The following is a 16,755-nucleotide window of genomic DNA, read 5'->3' on the forward strand; positions in this document are numbered from 1 at the left end:
TTGCAGCATCACTGGCTATTTCAAAACGAACTTACAAATTGCATCCAGTGGAGCATTTTGGCTTCTAAAACATTGTTTCTATAAGGTGACTAAAATCCAAGCATAGATCTTTCCTACTGTGGCACAGGCAACCCACAAATCACCAGCGTAAGTTACATAAACAAGTTATATAATTCCCACTTCACCAACACAAAAAAGCCAGTTGCAAATTCATGAACACCAAATAATGAATTCATAAATGACAAAATGGCAACTGCCACTGTACACATCAAGTGCAAAACTGACACGCTGAAAGAGGTCTGAGTTCAATCTACAAAAGCAGTCACATTCAGAATCTGACAGGTCAGACTGCAGAAGACCCATTCTCCATTTCTAGCTGGGTGCACATGATCGCAGGGCAAAATATCCCCGCCACCATGCGTGTGAGATCACAATTTACATAATTACCCGGGATGCAGTGTGGGTTGTTGTATCGTCTGAACCTGTGTGTGGCACAGCAAGGGTGACTTTGTATCCACAGTACAATCCCTACTGCAAGTTGTGGGCTGTGGGGTGGGTATGAAGTTACTCCTGCCAGGCTGCAAGCCAGGTTTGGATGACATGGCAACTCATGCGGCATTGTGGGTAATTATGTAAATCGCGATCACGCCACTGGCAAGCGCAGGGGCAAGGAAAGAAGCAACGATGGGTTCTTTCGCCCTGTGCTCATGCAAACCAAGCCCCTGTCTCTGCTGCCTAAGCAGGCACATAGACTCATAGAATCATAGAATAGTAGGGTTGGAAGGGGCCTACAAGGCCATCGAGTCCAACCCCCTGCTCAATGCAGGAATCCAAGTCAGAGCATCCCTGACAGATGGCTGTCCAGCCTCGTCTTGAAAGCCTCCAGTGTGGGAGAGCCCACCACCTCCCCAGGTAATATGTTCCATTGTCGTATTGCTCTTACAGTCAGGAAGTTTTTCCTGATGTTCAGCTGGAATCTGGCTTCCTGTAACTTGAGCTCATTATTCTGTGTCCTGCACTCTGGGATGATCAAGAAGAGATCCTGGCCTTCTTCTCTGTGACAACCTTTCAAGTACTTGAAGAGTGCTATCCTATCTCCCCTCAGTCTTCTCTTCTCAAGGCTAAACATGCCCAGTTCTTTCAGTCTCTCCTCATAGGGCTTTGTTTCCAGTCCCCTGATCACCTTTGTTGCCCTCCTCTGAACCCTCTCCAGTTTGTCTGCATCTTTCTTAAACTGTGATGCCCAGAACTGGACACAGTACTCAAGACAAGGCCTAACCAGTGCTGAGTAGAGGGAACTAGTACTTCACATGAGTTGGAAGCTATACTTCTATTAATGCAGCCCAAAATAGTATTTGCCTTTTTTGCAGCCACATCACATGGTTGGCTCATATTCAGCTTGTGTTCGACAACAATTCCAAGACCCTTCTCACTTGTAGTATTGTTGAGCCAGGTATCCCCCATCTTGTAACTGTGCATTTGGTTTCTTTTTTCTAGGTGCAAAACTTGGCTTTTATCCCTATTCAATTTCATTCTGTTGATTTCTGCCCAGCGCTCCAGCCTATCAAGATTACTTGTTCAAAGTGCACATGGAACAGGGCTGCTGCTGCTGTCAAACCAGAAGAGCTGCGGAGAAGAGGGAGGTGTGGCAGGCACAGCCTCTCCTACAGCACAATGGTGAGAGAAGTGCCATCCGCCAAATTCTCCCTCTAGTCCAACTGTTAGAACTTTCACAGTGGTGGGCTTTACTGGGAAAACCACACAGCCACGGCTCACCTGTCCCTTGTCTACCCAGTGGCATTTGGGTAAAAACAGCTATTGCTGGATTTCCAGCATATAGAACAATGACTGAAGTTATTCATAGCCTAGCAAGAAATACTATCCCCAAATATTTTCCTGCAGATGTGAGTATGAGTGGGACAGAAGCAATGTGCAGTTCCTCTGTTGTTGTAGGTGTGTGTGGGGTGTGTGTGTCTGTGTGGATTGTGTATCCACAGGCCTTAGTAACCATGCAAACAGGGTTTTTTTGCTGCTACTGTGGGAAGAGGAATCTGTTTTTCCCAAACAGAAAATCTGACTGCTCAACTATGTGTTGAAAAATTGATAAAACCATCAGAAACCAAGTCCTCAATGGGAGAGAAACAACGTGCGTATGTACAGTTGGCAGCAATGCAGCCCTCCTGGTTGTCTGGATTGCACTGTGTTCATCTCTCTCTCTCTCTCACACACACACACACACACACACTCCCACACACACACACATTCTCTCTTGCTGGAGATCGTGACAATGGAACCAATTCCCTAGGGAGGCGGTGGGCTCTCCCACACTGGAGGCATTCAAGATGAGGCTGGACAGCCATCTGTCAGGGATGCTCTGACTTGGATTCCTGCATTGAGCAGGGGGTTGGACTCGATGGCCTTGTAGGCCCCTTCCAACCCTACTATTCTACGATTCTATGCTCTGTGGGGGTGCTTGGGCAGTGCTGATATGAAGTGCAGATGATGGTATCGCCTGGTGGCAGGGGGATTGTAACAGTGGCACTCTGTAGGCCAATAGGGAACTTTTGCCCCCTGCCTCACCAGGACCGCTGGGACCCAGCTTGGTGACAACCTTTTTGAAGACATGTCAATTTCATCAAGTTTTGCCAAAGACCAGATGTGTCTGTGTTGCTCTGTGGGTGTCAAACGTGGTTGGAGAGACCCTGTTTTCTTGTGGCAGAAAGATTCTGACCTCCACACAAGCCCTTAAGATACCCCAGGATAGGGCTCCCCTGCCAAACACGTGTGTGTGCCTGTGTGAGTGTGTGCATGGGGCTGGATGGTGACTGGCCTGCATTAACCATCCATAAGGCATTAATCAAGCAGCACATTCGATGATGCAGGCAGAACCAGCCAAATGTTAACAGGAAAGCTTTGTTATTGTCTAAGCCGTAGAGGGAGCAGGGGAGATCATAAGTAAGAGGGGGAGTGTGTATAAAAACGGAAGATGGAGGCAGGTTGATAGTAAGCCAGAATGGAAGGGATCAGCCTGGCCAAGCTGCTGTCTCTTTAAGAACTGTGGCATGCTAAATTTATCTCTCTGCTGTCTGTGACGATGGTTGTAGGAAGCCTTGAGGAAGCCACTGCTGCCTGACATGCTATAAATAGATCTGAAGAGACAGAGGGAGATACGCGTGCGCGCACACACACACCCCTCATAGGGTGGAGATGCTACATTGCAAATGAGGGGCGAGGAAAGGTGCTTAACCCCTATGGGTGAAGGAAGTGCTAGAGCCTGGGGAGGTCACTGCCAGCAGGCTCCAGGCACACCCTGCCCATGGGAAACCAGTAGGCCAGCCAGTTTCCCCCTGCTTCTCTCCTAGAGATCAGGCAGGAGCAGCAGAGGGATGGCTGCATCCTCAGGGGCATTCCCAGCCCTCGGAGAGGTGCAGCAGTGGGAGTCGGAGGGACTGCTGCCAGGGCCTGTGACTCATCCCGCATGCCTCACGTGGCTTGCTCTGTATATATTGTACTGCACCCGTGGGAAACAGTATCCACAACTGCATTCTCCTCTTTCCCCCTAAACTGTGAAACACAAAAATGTATCAAATGACATTTTTCCAGCTCATTTGCAGGACCCTGTGGGCTGAAACCTCCCTGCAGTGTCCATCCCAGGATGACTGGTGAGCACAGGATGGTTGCAGCAAGGAAGCCTGGTGGGGCTTTATGATGCCCCCCCCCCCCCGGCTCTGTGTCAGGAAGGACCCTGCAGCCACCTGCAACCCAGAGGCTCTGGGGCAACCACCTGCTTGGAACCAATGTGAAGGTGTTCCATTGAATGCGTGGGATGGCCTTTCTGTGGCCACTCATCACAGCTCTGCCCGCTTGTTTTGGGTGAAGCAGGACTTTGCACTTTTGCCCATCAAGAATGCCATCCTGCAATGTGACAAACTCCAGCTACTTTTGGCCCTGGCTTTTCCATAGGTCAATGGCTCTCCCTAGGAAAAAGGTTCCCCATCCCTACTTTACACATTAATTGTGGGGATCCAGACACCATATGAACAAGAATGCGATGTGGCTGCTAAAACACTAAAGTATTTTAGCCTGTGTTAACAGAAGCATAGCACATCCCGAGAACAGCAGCCAGGATGGTGAGGGGTCTGGACACCAAGTCCTATGAGGATTAGCTGAAAGAGCTAGGTATGTTTGGCCTGGAGAAGAGAAGACTAAGGGGAGACATGAAAGCTATCTTCAAATATCTGTCACGCAGAGGATGGAGCAGACTTGTTCTCTGTTGCTCCAGAGGACAGGAATAGAACTAATGGCTGGAAGTCACATGGAGGCAGAATTTGGCTAAACTTTAAGAGAAACTCCCTAACCATGAGGACTGGTTGGCAGTGCAATGGACTCCTTCGGGTATGTGACCCCTGCTCACCGATTTTGCAGCCCCTGTTGACTCTGGTGCTTGTTTGTCATGGCTGCAAGAAAAATGATGTGATTTTGTACAAAAAAAAGCTACATTGGGAGTGCACACTTTTTAAGAAGAAGAACTGTGCTTCGGGAGGCTTCCAGGAGTGCAATTCTGCTTCTAACAAGGTGTGTGCTCCTTGCATGCCTTGGTTTGGTGCAAAACATTGGGGGGGGGGAGTTGGTGCTGTTGGGAATATTGCAACCTCATCTGCAAAGGTACAGGAGGAAAGGGGTAGTGTTGCAGTTAGTTCGTGAGAATTTGGGCATAGCTAGCCTTAGGATCTCTATAGCCTACAGTGTGGCTTCCTGCTCCTCCCCTTTCCTCCCCTTTGGAAGCTATGCTTCTATTAATGCAGCCCAAAATAGCATTTGCCTTTTTTGCAGCCACATCACATGGTTGGCTCATATTCAACTTGTGATTGACAACAATTCCAAGATGCTTCTCGCTTGTAGTGTTGTTGAGCCACATATCCCCCATCTTGTAACTGTGCATTTGGTTTCTTTTTCCTAGGTGCAGAATATGGCAATTATCCCGATTAAATGTCATTCCGTTGTTTTCTGCCCAGTGCTCCAGTCAATCCAGATCACTTTGAATTTTGTTTCTGTCTTCCAAAGTATTAGCTATCCTGCCCAATTTTGTGTCATCTGCAAATTTGATCAGCATTCCCTGCACCTCCTCCTCCAAGTCATTCATAAAAATGTTGAAGAGTACTGGGACCAGGACTGAGCCCTGCGGTACCCTGCTCATTATCTCTCCCCAGTTTCAGAAGGTCCCATTGACAAGATGGGGGATACGTGGCTCAACAACACTACAAGCGAGAAAGATCTTGGAATTGTTGTCGATCACAAGCTGAATATGGGCCAACAATGTGATGTGGCTGCAAAAAAGGCAAATGCTATTTTGGGCTGCATTAATAGAAGCATAGCTTCCAAATCCTGGGAAGTACTAGTTCCCCTCCACTCAGCACTGTTTAGGCCTCGTCTGGAGTACTGTGTCCAGTTCTGGGCACCACACTTGAAGAAGGATGCAGACAAACTGGAGAGGGTTCAGAGGAGGGCAACAAAGATGATCAGGGGACTGGAAACAAAGCCCTATGAGGAGAGACTGAAAGAACTGGGCATGTTTAGCCTTGAGAAGAGAAGACTGAGGGGAGATATGATAGCACTCTTCAAGTACTTGATAGGTTCTCACAGAGAGGAAGGCCAGCATCTCTTCTTGATCATCCCAGAGTGCAGGACACGGAATCATGGGCTCAAGTTACAGGAAGCCAGATCCCGGCTGAACATCAGGAAAAACTTCCTGACTGTTGGAGCAATACGACAATGGAGCCAATTCCCTAGGGAGGCAGTGGGCTCTCCCACACTGGAGGCGTTCAAGACGAGGCTGGACAGCCTTCTGTCAAGGATGCCCTGACTTTGATTCCTGCATTGAGCGGGTGGTTGGACTGGATGGCCTTGTAGGCCCCTTCCAACCCTACTATTCTATGATTCTATGAAACGCTCTTTGAGTCCGAATCCGTAGCCAACTGTGGATCCACCAGATTGTTGTTTCACCTAGCCCACGTTGAGCTAGTTTGCTCATCAGGATATCATGGGGCACTTTGTCGAAAGCTTTGCTGAAGTCAAGGTATATTATGTCTACAGCATTCCCACAGTCCACAAGGGAGGTGACTTGATCAAAAAATGAGATCAGATTCATCTGGCAGGATTTGTTCTAAAAAATCCATGTTGGTTTTGAGTAATCACGGCATTGTTTTCAAGGTGCTTCCAGATGGATTGCTTTATCATCTGCTCCAGAATTTTCCCAGGGATTGATGTCAGACTGACTGGTCTGTAGTTCCAAGGTTCCTCCTTTTTACCCTTTTTGAAGATAGGGACAACGTTAGCCCTCCTCCAAACCATCTGGCACTTCCCCTGTCCTCCATGATTTCTCAAAGAGAATAGACGGCGGTTCTGAGAGTTCTTCTGCCAGTTCCTTTATTACTCTAGGATGCAGTTCATCTGGCCCTGGAGAGTTGAACTCATTCAGATTAATTAGGTGTTCCTTGACCATATGCCTATCGATCTCAAGCTGCAATCCTGCCCCTTCAGCCTGTACTTTGTCTTTACCAGGGGCGTCATAGACCCTCTTTTGGGAGAAGACTGAGCCAAAGTAGGAATTGAGCACTCTGCCTTTTCTTTGTCCTCTGTTATCATTTTGCCATCCTTATTAAATAGCTGAACAACCATTTCTTTCCTCTGTCTTTTACTATGCACGTAGCTGAAGAAAGCTGTTTTGTTGCTTTTAGCCTCCCTCGCTAACCTCAGCTTGTTCTCAGCTTTAGCCTTCCTGACACCATCCCTGCAATTCTGTGCTACCTGCCTTTACTCTTCCTTTGTTGCTTGCCCTTCTTTCCACTTCCTATATGTGTCCTTCAGGTCATTTCTAAGCTTTTTGTGAAGCCACATTGGCTTCTTCTGTTGTTTTCCACCTTTTCTTCTTGCTGGAATTGTTTGTAATTGTGCCTTGAGAATTTCCTATTTTAAAAACTCCCACCCATCTTGGACTCCTTTTCTCGTAAAAGTCGCTTGCCATGGGAACCTTACCGATCACTGTTCTGAGTTTATTAAAATCAGCTTTCCTAAAATCCAGGGTACACGTTTGACTACCCTCAGCTTTTGCTTCCCTTAGAACCAAGAACTCAAGTACAACACGGTCGCTTTCCCCCAGAGTTCTTGTAACTGCTACTTGATCCACTCAGTCGTCTCTTTTGGTTAGGATAGTGGATCCTCTAGTTCCTTCCTCTACTTTCTGTAGGAGGAAGTTATCGGCCACACAAGTCAGGAATTTCCTGGAGGGGCCATGTTTTGCAGAATTTGTCTCCCAACAAATATCGGGGAAATTGAAGTCCACCATTACCACTACATCATGGTTCCTTAAAACATTGGCTATTTGCCTTTCAAAAGTTTCATCCTCGTCTTCTCCTTGATTGGGTGGCCTGTAGTAGACTCTGACCACCAGGTTTCCTTTTATTCTTTGCTCCATTTATTTTGATCCAGATGCTCTCGATGGGGCTACCAAGCTCATCCTCTTGTATTTCTGTGCAGAAATATGTACTTTTCACATACAGTGCAACCCCACCTCCCTTTCTGTTCCTCCTGTTCTTTTTGAACAAGTAATATCCTTCAATTGCTGTATTCCAGTCATGAGAGTCATCCCACCAAGTCTCAGTTACACCTATCAAGTCATAATTTCCCTCCTGTATTAAGAGTTCGTCCGTTCTGTTTGTTTCCCATACTCTGGGCATTAGTACAGAGACATCGAAGACCATGTGCTTCATAGTCTGGCTTTCTTCCTACATGTGTCTGAAGACTATTATTGGGCACTATTAGAGCTGTTTTCTCCATTGCAGTGCATGCGCCTTCGTCCATTGTTACCCCAACTTTACATCTCCCTTCCCCGTAGGATTCAGTTTAAAGCCCTCCTGATGAAGTTCTTCATGCTGTGGCCAAACACATTCTTCCCAGCCTTTGTGAGGTGCAACCCGTCCCTTGCCAACAGCCCATCTTCCAGGAAGTATAGCCCGTGGTCCCAGAATCCATATCTCTCTCGTTGGCACCACCTTCGTAGCCAGTCATTCACCCGAAGTATATTTCGTTCCCTTTCTATCACTCTCCTAACTACTGGAAGGATGGATGAGAAAACTATCTGGGCCCCAAAGTTCTGGAGTTTCCTTCCCAAAGCTTCAAAGTCTGACGTGATTTCTTCGTAGCTCCGCTTGGTGGTATCATTTGTTCCCACATGGATGAGAAGAAAGGGATACCTGTCAGTGGGCTTTATGAGTGCAGGCAACCTTTCAGTCACCTCTCTAATCCGTCCTCCTGGGAGACAACATACCTGGCGAGTCCATGAAATGACATAGGTTTCATTGCCTCTGCTTGACTGGCCTTCAGCCTCTTGCTCACTCTCATGCAGGTTCCCCTGTGATTCTTCCTCTGCAGGCTGTCTTCCAGTCTCATCCTCAAGTACCTGGAATCGGTTCCACAGCTCCACTGCTTCCACTGGTGCAGAGTGGCATCTAGTTCTTCTCCTCCTAACTGTTACCCTTTTCCAAGGAGAATCCTCTACTCCATTTTTCCTCACCTCAGCATTTCCCACTTCTGCCTCAGCATTTGCACTTGTACTTCATTCCCCAAACATTCTTTTCTCCCTGCTTCTCCGAAATATGGTCAAAATTATTTAAGTTTGCAAAACTAGAACTGCAATTCCTGTTTTACCACCACAGCTGGCAAAAAGGAAAAGAAAAGAAAAAGAGAAGAGAAGAGAAGGCTCCAGGTAAATAAATCAAACAGGCATTCAAGACAGCTGCATTTCTATGTGTTTCCTGGGTTCCTGAATTCAGATTAAAAGGGGCAGAGAGCAGAGCCATACAAATAAAGGTAACTTACAGTTCATGCATATTCAAATACAAACCATGCAGATCTATAAAAACACACATATCTTTGCTCAGTTCCAAAATTCCCCTTTGATCTCCAGTGCTAGAAAAAAGGAACAAAATGAAAAACTGGAGGGAAACTCTAGCAAAACGCCACTCTCCATTCCCAATTAATGCACTTAGAATACCTTATGTTGTCTTAGATCCTGTTCAGAATGTTTTATATCCTGCTTAGCTTTTGCAGTGCAACAGTATCATGATGTGCACTCAGCCCATTCTCTCTGGAGCCTATTTTACTGGAGGCATCACTGGATAGTAAACAAGGAATAGAATCACAGAATCATAGTTTCCAAGAGGAGCTTGTAGGCCATCTAGTCCACGTCCACCCCCTGCTCAATGCGGCTTCACACAGTGTTACATAACACTTCTGGGAGGGACTGTAGCTCAGTGGTAAGATCATAAGAACATCAGAAGAGCCCTGCTGGATCAGATCCAGGGTCCATCTCGTCCAGCATTCTGTTCACACAGTGGCCAACCAGCTGCCCATGGGAAACCCACAAGCAGAACACGAGTGTAACACCACCCTCCCACCCGTTCCCCAGCAACTGGTGTACAGAGGCACACTGCCTCTGACAGTGGAGGTACCATAGAGGCATCAGGACTAGTAGCCACTGATAGCCTTCTCCTCCAGGAATGCTCCAGGTAGAGAACCTGCTTTGCATACAGAAGGTCCCAGGTTCCGCCTCTGGCACCTGCACGTAATTCCTGCCTGAAACCCTGGAGAGCAGCTGCCAGTCAGTGTCAACAATATTGTACTAGATGGACCCATGATCTGATTCAGTGTAAGGCACCTTGCTATGTTCAGCACATGGACATGGAGGTTTTAGCCACAAGTAACAATTACCTGAACATCTTGATGTTTTTGTTGTGCAGTATAGTAGGTCTGAAAGGGGCCAATGTCTGGCACTACAGAAATGCGAGACTCTCTTCCTGTCTCCCATCCTGGCTGTGAACTTGGCACAGATTCACGAGATTAACAGCAGGTATCAAAGAGTCCTATGTTACAAACAAGTGTGAACACAAATGCATGACTCTTAGCTGATGATTGTGTGTGTGCGTGTGTGTGTGTGCATGTGTACGCTTTAAAGGAAGGAGCATGACAGTACTAACCAAACCCACATCCTATACAATTGCCCTAAATCATCCAACCTATGTGGACACAAGTCAGACCTCTAATACAGAGCCAGGGGATGGAATGGAGTAGCTGACAGCACACTGGAACCTGGTGTGAAAGAGACGACCTGCAGTGGCAGCTTGAGGCTGAAGATCAGTGCTGAGAGAAATGCTCCGTTCCGGACTCACCTCAAGCCGTACAGGACCGTCCCATCTGGGTGGAGCCGGATCATCCGGTTCTTCACAGTCACCCCATGCAGGAAGGACTTCTTGTCATTCAGGAAGTAGGTGTCTGGGAGCCACAGCTGATCAGCCACACGGTTATCCAGGGTGAGATTCAGAGGCAGGTCACTGTAGGCTAAGCGCTTGTCTCGCCAACTTTGCTGGAAATACATGGTGATGGTGTAGTCCTGGAAGCACAAAGGCAGTGATGGTTAAATTGAGAATATCAGAACATCAGAAGAGCCCTGCTGGATCAGACCTAGGGCCCATCTGGTCCAGCATTCTGTTCACACAGTGGCCAACCAGCTGTTGGCCGGAATGCTCAAGCAGGGCATGAGCACAGCAGCACCATCCCACCCATGTTCCCCAGCAACTGGTGTGCATAGGCTCACTGCCTCTGGTACTGGAGGTAGCCATCAAGGCTAGTAGCCATGGATAGCCTTCTCCTCCAGGAATTGGTCCAACCCCCTTTTAAAGCCATCCAAAATTTTAGAAGAATGGTCCAATTGCCTATCCTCTGCTACTGTGTGGAGGATATGGGGTCACTTTATGGGAAATGCATTCTCTTGGGGGGAAGTCCCAGAGGGAGTCTCAGCAGGGAGGCTTCCAGCAGGGTGCTGCAGGCCCCGATCTGCTCATATGTGGGGAAAGAGCAGCCAGGGGGTTGCTCCTGTGCACCCCAGGACAACCGCACAGGCCATGGCCTTGGGGACATCTGCTAAGACTGCCAGGACCCCACAGTCATCAGCTCCCAGATGGATGGCTGGCAGGGTGGGAGACAGAGATGCTGTCAATGACATAGGCTTGGCTGCAGCATCTACAAGGTGTACATGGTGTCTCCACTAATTGTTTCTCACTGTCAGCATCAATCTAGGCATTCAGTTTGCATAGTTTGATCCAAAGACATTTGGGGAGGGGTTGGTGATGGGATTCTATCCTATTTTGTAGCAGAATCTGTATACAGTTCTCCTCCCCAGTTCTGGATGAAAACCTGCTGTAACTGCTGTGATTATCTTGACTTCTATTAGCCAGGAGTTCTGAGGTCGACCAGGTCGACATTACTGGCCTCCAACTGAAAAGAGCACAACACCATTTCAGGAGCCAGCCAAAGTATCATCCTGACTAAATTTTTCTTCCTCGTTTGTCTGATCTTTCTACACTTCGAGCAATTGATTTAAATCAGCAGACTTCAGGTACCTATGCTCTCATGCAAGGGTCTGCAACCTTTTCAGGCCTATGGGCATATTTGAAAATCTGAGAAACTGTCATGGGCACCACCACAAAATTTCTTCTATGGAAGGCTGCCTACTCCCAAAATGGCTTTCATAGAGGCCTGCCTTTTTGCAAATTTCATTCAATGGTTGCTCAGTTACAGTTTCACAGGAGTTGGTGATGCTCAGAGAAACCCTCTCCAAAATACACAGACACATACCACAAAAAAAAAGAACAGGCAAAGCACCCCCAGATCGCTCCCGAGAGTTTCCCCAACCTTACTAGGGAGCGGGGTGGTGGTCTCTCTCTCTCTCTCTCTCTTTCTTTTCCCTTCAAAGATATTTAAGCTGGGCATGCTGGCAAGCAAAGCACCTGTCAGGGGGCCCTAGCCAGCCTCTTTCAGTCTACTCCAGTAGCCAACTCCAGACACAGACAAAGGATTCTTTTCAAGGCTTTATTCCTTTTGTTCAGTCGTTCAGTCGTGTCCGACTCTTCGTGACCCCATGGACCATAGCACGCCAGGCCTTCCTGTCCTGATAACTCTATCACCAGCAACTAAGCTATGAACAGCAGAGTAACCTATGCCCCGGGTTGGAAACAGTTGGTCCCCGATTGAATGAGAATCACTTGCAGACCCTGAACTTATGGGCTAGGGAGAGTCCCTCCCCTTTTCCCTTGGGTCCTCTGGACGCGACCGTTGCTTGCCTGCCAAATGGGCGCTACGCCTCCTTTCCGCGCCCTCCATAGCTCGTTGTTCTCTGCGTCTGCGTCGAGCATCCAGCCAGTCCTCCTCCTGTGCTCTTTCACTCCCAGGACCGCTATCTATCTCTGGAATGCCGGCAGGAGGAATCTCTGCCAGCTGCAGGGCCTGGGAGGGATGAGCGCGCTCCTCTCCCACGGACGGCTGTTCCTCCTCAGAATCAGAACTGCTCTGAGGTTCTATGGGCTCAGTGTCCACCCTGACAGCACCCAACTTACTTCCTTTCCATTCTAAGAATGCCTCTTAGAGCCCAGAGGCATTATGGGGAAAGGAAAGGAAGGGAGTGGGGCAACTGGTGGAGGCCAATGCTTTGCTTTCCAGTTCCCAATATTATGAAGTTGGGCGGGGCAGGGGCATTGACTGGTACCAAGGGGGATGTCCAGGAGGGTCATGGTGCTCACAGGCTCTTTGTTGGGGACCTCAGCTCTAATGACATCCAGACGAGGCTACTGTACCTTTAAAGGCAGTTTGGAAACTTCAACTGGTGCAAAATGCAGCTGTCTGGATGGGTGAGGGTCAGATGGTTGAAACCGATACCTATATTCTGGGTCCAATTTAAATTACTGGTACTGACCTTTAAAGCTCTAAATGGTTATCAGCCAGTTTACCTGAAGGACCAACTTCACCCATATGAGTTAACCCACACCCTTAAATCAGCTTCAGAGGCTCTCCTTGTGTGCCCAACTGTGAAGTCAACTAGGCTGACAAGTATGACAGACAGGGCTTTCTTGGTGGTGACCCCCAAGCACATACAACTCTATTCCAGTTGAAATACATATGGCCCCATATTTACAGGCCTGTAAAAGAGGCCTGAAACTCATTTTTTTACAATTGTTTTCTCATGAAGAATGATCTTCTTGCAGTATGATATAGTGCTGCTTGGTTTGCATTATCTGATTTTATTGTTCTTACTAGGCTGATGATTGGTTATCATTAGTGTTATTGCCGATTCCTCTTAGTTATTAATTCCCTTATAGTGCAGAGGTTTCAAAACCCTTTCAGCCTGGGGACCAAATTCCAATTTGGGGAGGGTCTTGGGGGCCACATTCCAGCAGTGGGTGGGGTTACGGGCACAGGGGGTGGGCCAAGGACACAGAAAGCAATGTTGGCAGGATGTAATTCTTACCAATTTTGAAATTTTCTCACTAAGCATACAAAACACAGCTAGTTTCCAAGCAAGTCTACTGAGTAAGCCCCAGTGCAACAGCTCTCATGCCTGCAAAACATACTTTGGCTCTTTCTGGGGTCTTGGTGATAGCATTTCGATGCCCTTTTATCTTTGATTGGAGAGAACAGCAAAAGCAGCTTGTGCGTGGGATGTGGAATCCCTGTGGTATGCATCTGCCCGGGATCAGTGGGGTGCCATTCTTGTCACAGTTTTATCATTTGAGATGGATTATTGATTTTTCCATTGTAAATGTATACATTGGAAGGCACTTGAGAGGGTTTGATTCTCATAGGTGGCCTCTGCCACTTGTTCTTTCTCTGACTTGTATGCTAATATTATGTCATCATGAGTGTGTGGATATTCTCTGCCCAATCATAAAGGGGGTTACATTTTTAACAAGAAGGCAGGCCTGGGAATCTCAGTCAGTATCTCCTCCAGTGCCTATGTCAGGTGTTCTGCCTGGGCTGCAAAGCCTGCAAGCCAGGCAGCTGGGGCCATCCTGGACATTTGGACAGGTCTTGAAACACTCGCTTGGCATATTCACCCAATCCACATGGTGAAGGAAGATCATAGAAGCATAGAATAGTAGGGTTGGAAGGGGCCTACAAGGCCATCGAGTCCAACCTCCTGCTTAATGCAGAAATCCAAGTCAGAGCATCCCTGACAGGTGGCTGTCCAGCCTCGTCTTGAATGCCTCCAGTGTGGGAGAGTCCACCACCTCCCGAGGTAATTGGTTCCACTGTCATATTGCTCCAACAGTCAGGAACTTTTTCCTGATGTTCAGCCGGAATCTGGCTTCCTGTCACTTGAGGAACTCATTATTCCGTGTCCTGCACCCTGGGATGATCGAGAAGAGATGCTGGCCTTCCTCTCTGTGACAACCTTTCAAGAACTTGAAGAGCGCTATCCTATCTCCCCTCAGTCTTCTCTTCTCCAGGCTAAACTTGCCCAGTTCTTTCAGTCTCTCTTCATAGGGCTTTGTTTCCAGTCCCCTGATCATCTTTGTTGCCCTCCTCTGAACCCTCTCCAGTTTTCTGCATCCTTCTTAAAATGTGGTGCCCAGAACTGGACACAGTACTCCAGATGAGGCCTAACCAGTACTGAGTACAGGGGAACTAGTACTTCCCAGGATTTGGAAGCTATGCTTCTATTAATGCAGCACAAAAGAGCATTGGCCTTTTTTGCAGCCACATCACATTGTTGGCTCATATTCAGCTTGTGATCGACAACAATTCCAAGATGCTTTTCGCTTGTAGCATTGTTGAGCCATGTATCCCCCATCTTATAACTGTGCATTTGGTTTCTTTTTCCTAGGTGCAGAACTTGGCATTTATCCCTATTCAATGTCATTCTGTTGTTTTCTGCCCAGCACTCCCGTCTATCAAGATCACTTTGAATTTTGTTTCTGTCTTCCGAAGTATTAGCTATCCTACCCAATTTTGTGTCATCTGCAAATCTGATGGGCATTCCCTGCATCTCCTCCTCCAAGTCATTAATACAAATGTTGAAGAGCATTGGGCCCAGGAGTGAGCCCTGCAGTACCCCGCTCATTATATCTCCCCAGTTTGAGAAGATCCCATTGGTAAGCACTCTTTGAGATTGCCATTCATTTCATCTGCTTCTTTGCTATAATAAACAGGAACGTAAGGGGAGCTGTGCTGGATCAAATCAAAGGCCTGCCTTGCATTCTGTTCCCACCATTCCATGCTGGCCAACTAGATGTCCATGAGGAGCTCACAAGCAGGACAAGAACACATCAGCACCCTCCACTCATGCTTCTCAACAACTTCTAAATATTTCATAAGGGGCATGTCTTAAAACTTTATCAGATTCAGGCCCATACTTTGCAGTGGTAGCAACCCTTGCGAGCCGAGTACAATGCTGCAAAGGCACTGCATAGGCTGGGACAGAGTACGGTGCTCCAGTGCAGTTATGGCCAGGAAATTAAAGACAGTAAAGATAGGATTTAAGAGGCGCAAGCAAATGTGCACGTGTGCGCACACAGTGGCCCCTCCCCATAAGTGGGAGTAGATGCCTCCTTGTATCCACTTCTTGAGGTGGATACAAGGTCACTGTGTCACTGAAGAGAAGAAAGTGTGCATTCAATGCAGAAATGTGGAAAGAAAGCAACGACATGTGCAAAGATGTTGCAGGCCATTCAGATGAAACCTGCTCAGTGGCGACCAAAGATGCCCTAAAATGGCTCCAGTACATCCATCATCACCGAACAGTCCAGCATGCTCAGATAGGGGTCCAAATCAGAGCATAGTTCTCAGCAACCGAGGCAATGCCTCTTCATAGCTGACTCTTATGTATCAAGCTCTGCAGTCTCTGGTGGTGAAAAGAAACCCTCTTTGGTCATTGAAACATCAATGAATCACTGAAATTGTGTCAGGATTGCACTGGGTACAGAGGTCTACATTAACACACACCAGCCTAAACTGTGGAGCATGTAGATGGTTGCTCCTATTTTCATTAGCCAGCTTTTGCTCTATTAGGGCAGGAGTAGCGGGAGAAGAAAAAGATGGGAATCCCCTAGGAATAAACATGCACATCCCCTTGTGATAACAGAATGTGTTGCAATCTGCCTTTGGAAGAGAGAAATAGGGAAGACAGATATAGACCAAGGACTTTGGATATACAGCAGTTCACACACACACAAAAGATTGGATGCAAACTGGTTGGCACATGATGCTTGGTCCCTCAGCACATAATGCAACATTTTGCTCTCTCAAACCTCTGCTGAATGGACGCACTTTTCATGCAGTCTGAATGGACACACCTTCATGCAGTCTAAGAAGCCAACTGATTTCATCAATCCAAAGGTTTATGACAGGAAGGAGGCTCAACAGAACAGAAAAATTCCTCAGTCTAAAAACACTTTAGCAATGTGGGTAGGTCATCTCCCTACATTTATGCTGAACAGGAACCCTTTGGGTATGATTCAGGTAAGATGGCTCAGAGCAGTCCAAAAGGTGAAGCACATAACACTGTATCAGTCTGTGATCCATATCAGTTCAAACTGCAGGTGAAGACTCCAGAGTTGGAATGCTTTCCCATGCAATATAACACACACAAGTCCACACATGCCCACGCAACCACACATTCAGAACTAGAATGTGTATGTGAATGAGTGTGGGGAGGAAGCAAGTCTCCCTAACAGTCTAGTTCTGTTACGTATGTGCAAGGAAAGGTTTGGGGGTGGGTGGGGGTGGGGTGTTCCAGGAAGGCCCCGCCCCTTGCAGCCAGAGGTGGCTCCATCCAGCCACAGCCATGTGGGGCTGTGACTGGTGGTTTTGCTTGCAGCCTGCAGTGGTGGCTCAAAGCAGACCCTTCTGGCACCCAGCAGGATCAGG

The 16,755-nt window shown here is 47.6% G+C and overlaps 1 protein-coding gene across 2 annotated transcripts in view; it reads right to left on the bottom strand.

Moving 5' to 3' along the window:
• The window catches only part of LOC146338276 (gamma-aminobutyric acid receptor subunit beta-4), a 99,651-nt gene that overhangs the window by 25,348 nt on the left and 57,548 nt on the right, over nucleotides 1–16,755 (bottom strand). For both annotated transcript variants that reach the window (XM_084813291.1, XM_084813292.1), the window contains exon 4: nucleotides 10,227–10,447. In XM_084813291.1, coding sequence (XP_084669417.1) covers nucleotides 10,227–10,447 — 221 coding nt within the window. The remainder of the gene's footprint in view (nucleotides 1–10,226; nucleotides 10,448–16,755) is intronic.

Source organism: Heloderma suspectum, chromosome 9 (assembly GCF_057233095.1).
Source record: "Heloderma suspectum isolate Gila_16-S chromosome 9, 16-S_ref, whole genome shotgun sequence".
Classification (NCBI taxonomy): Eukaryota; Metazoa; Chordata; class Lepidosauria; order Squamata; family Helodermatidae; genus Heloderma; species Heloderma suspectum.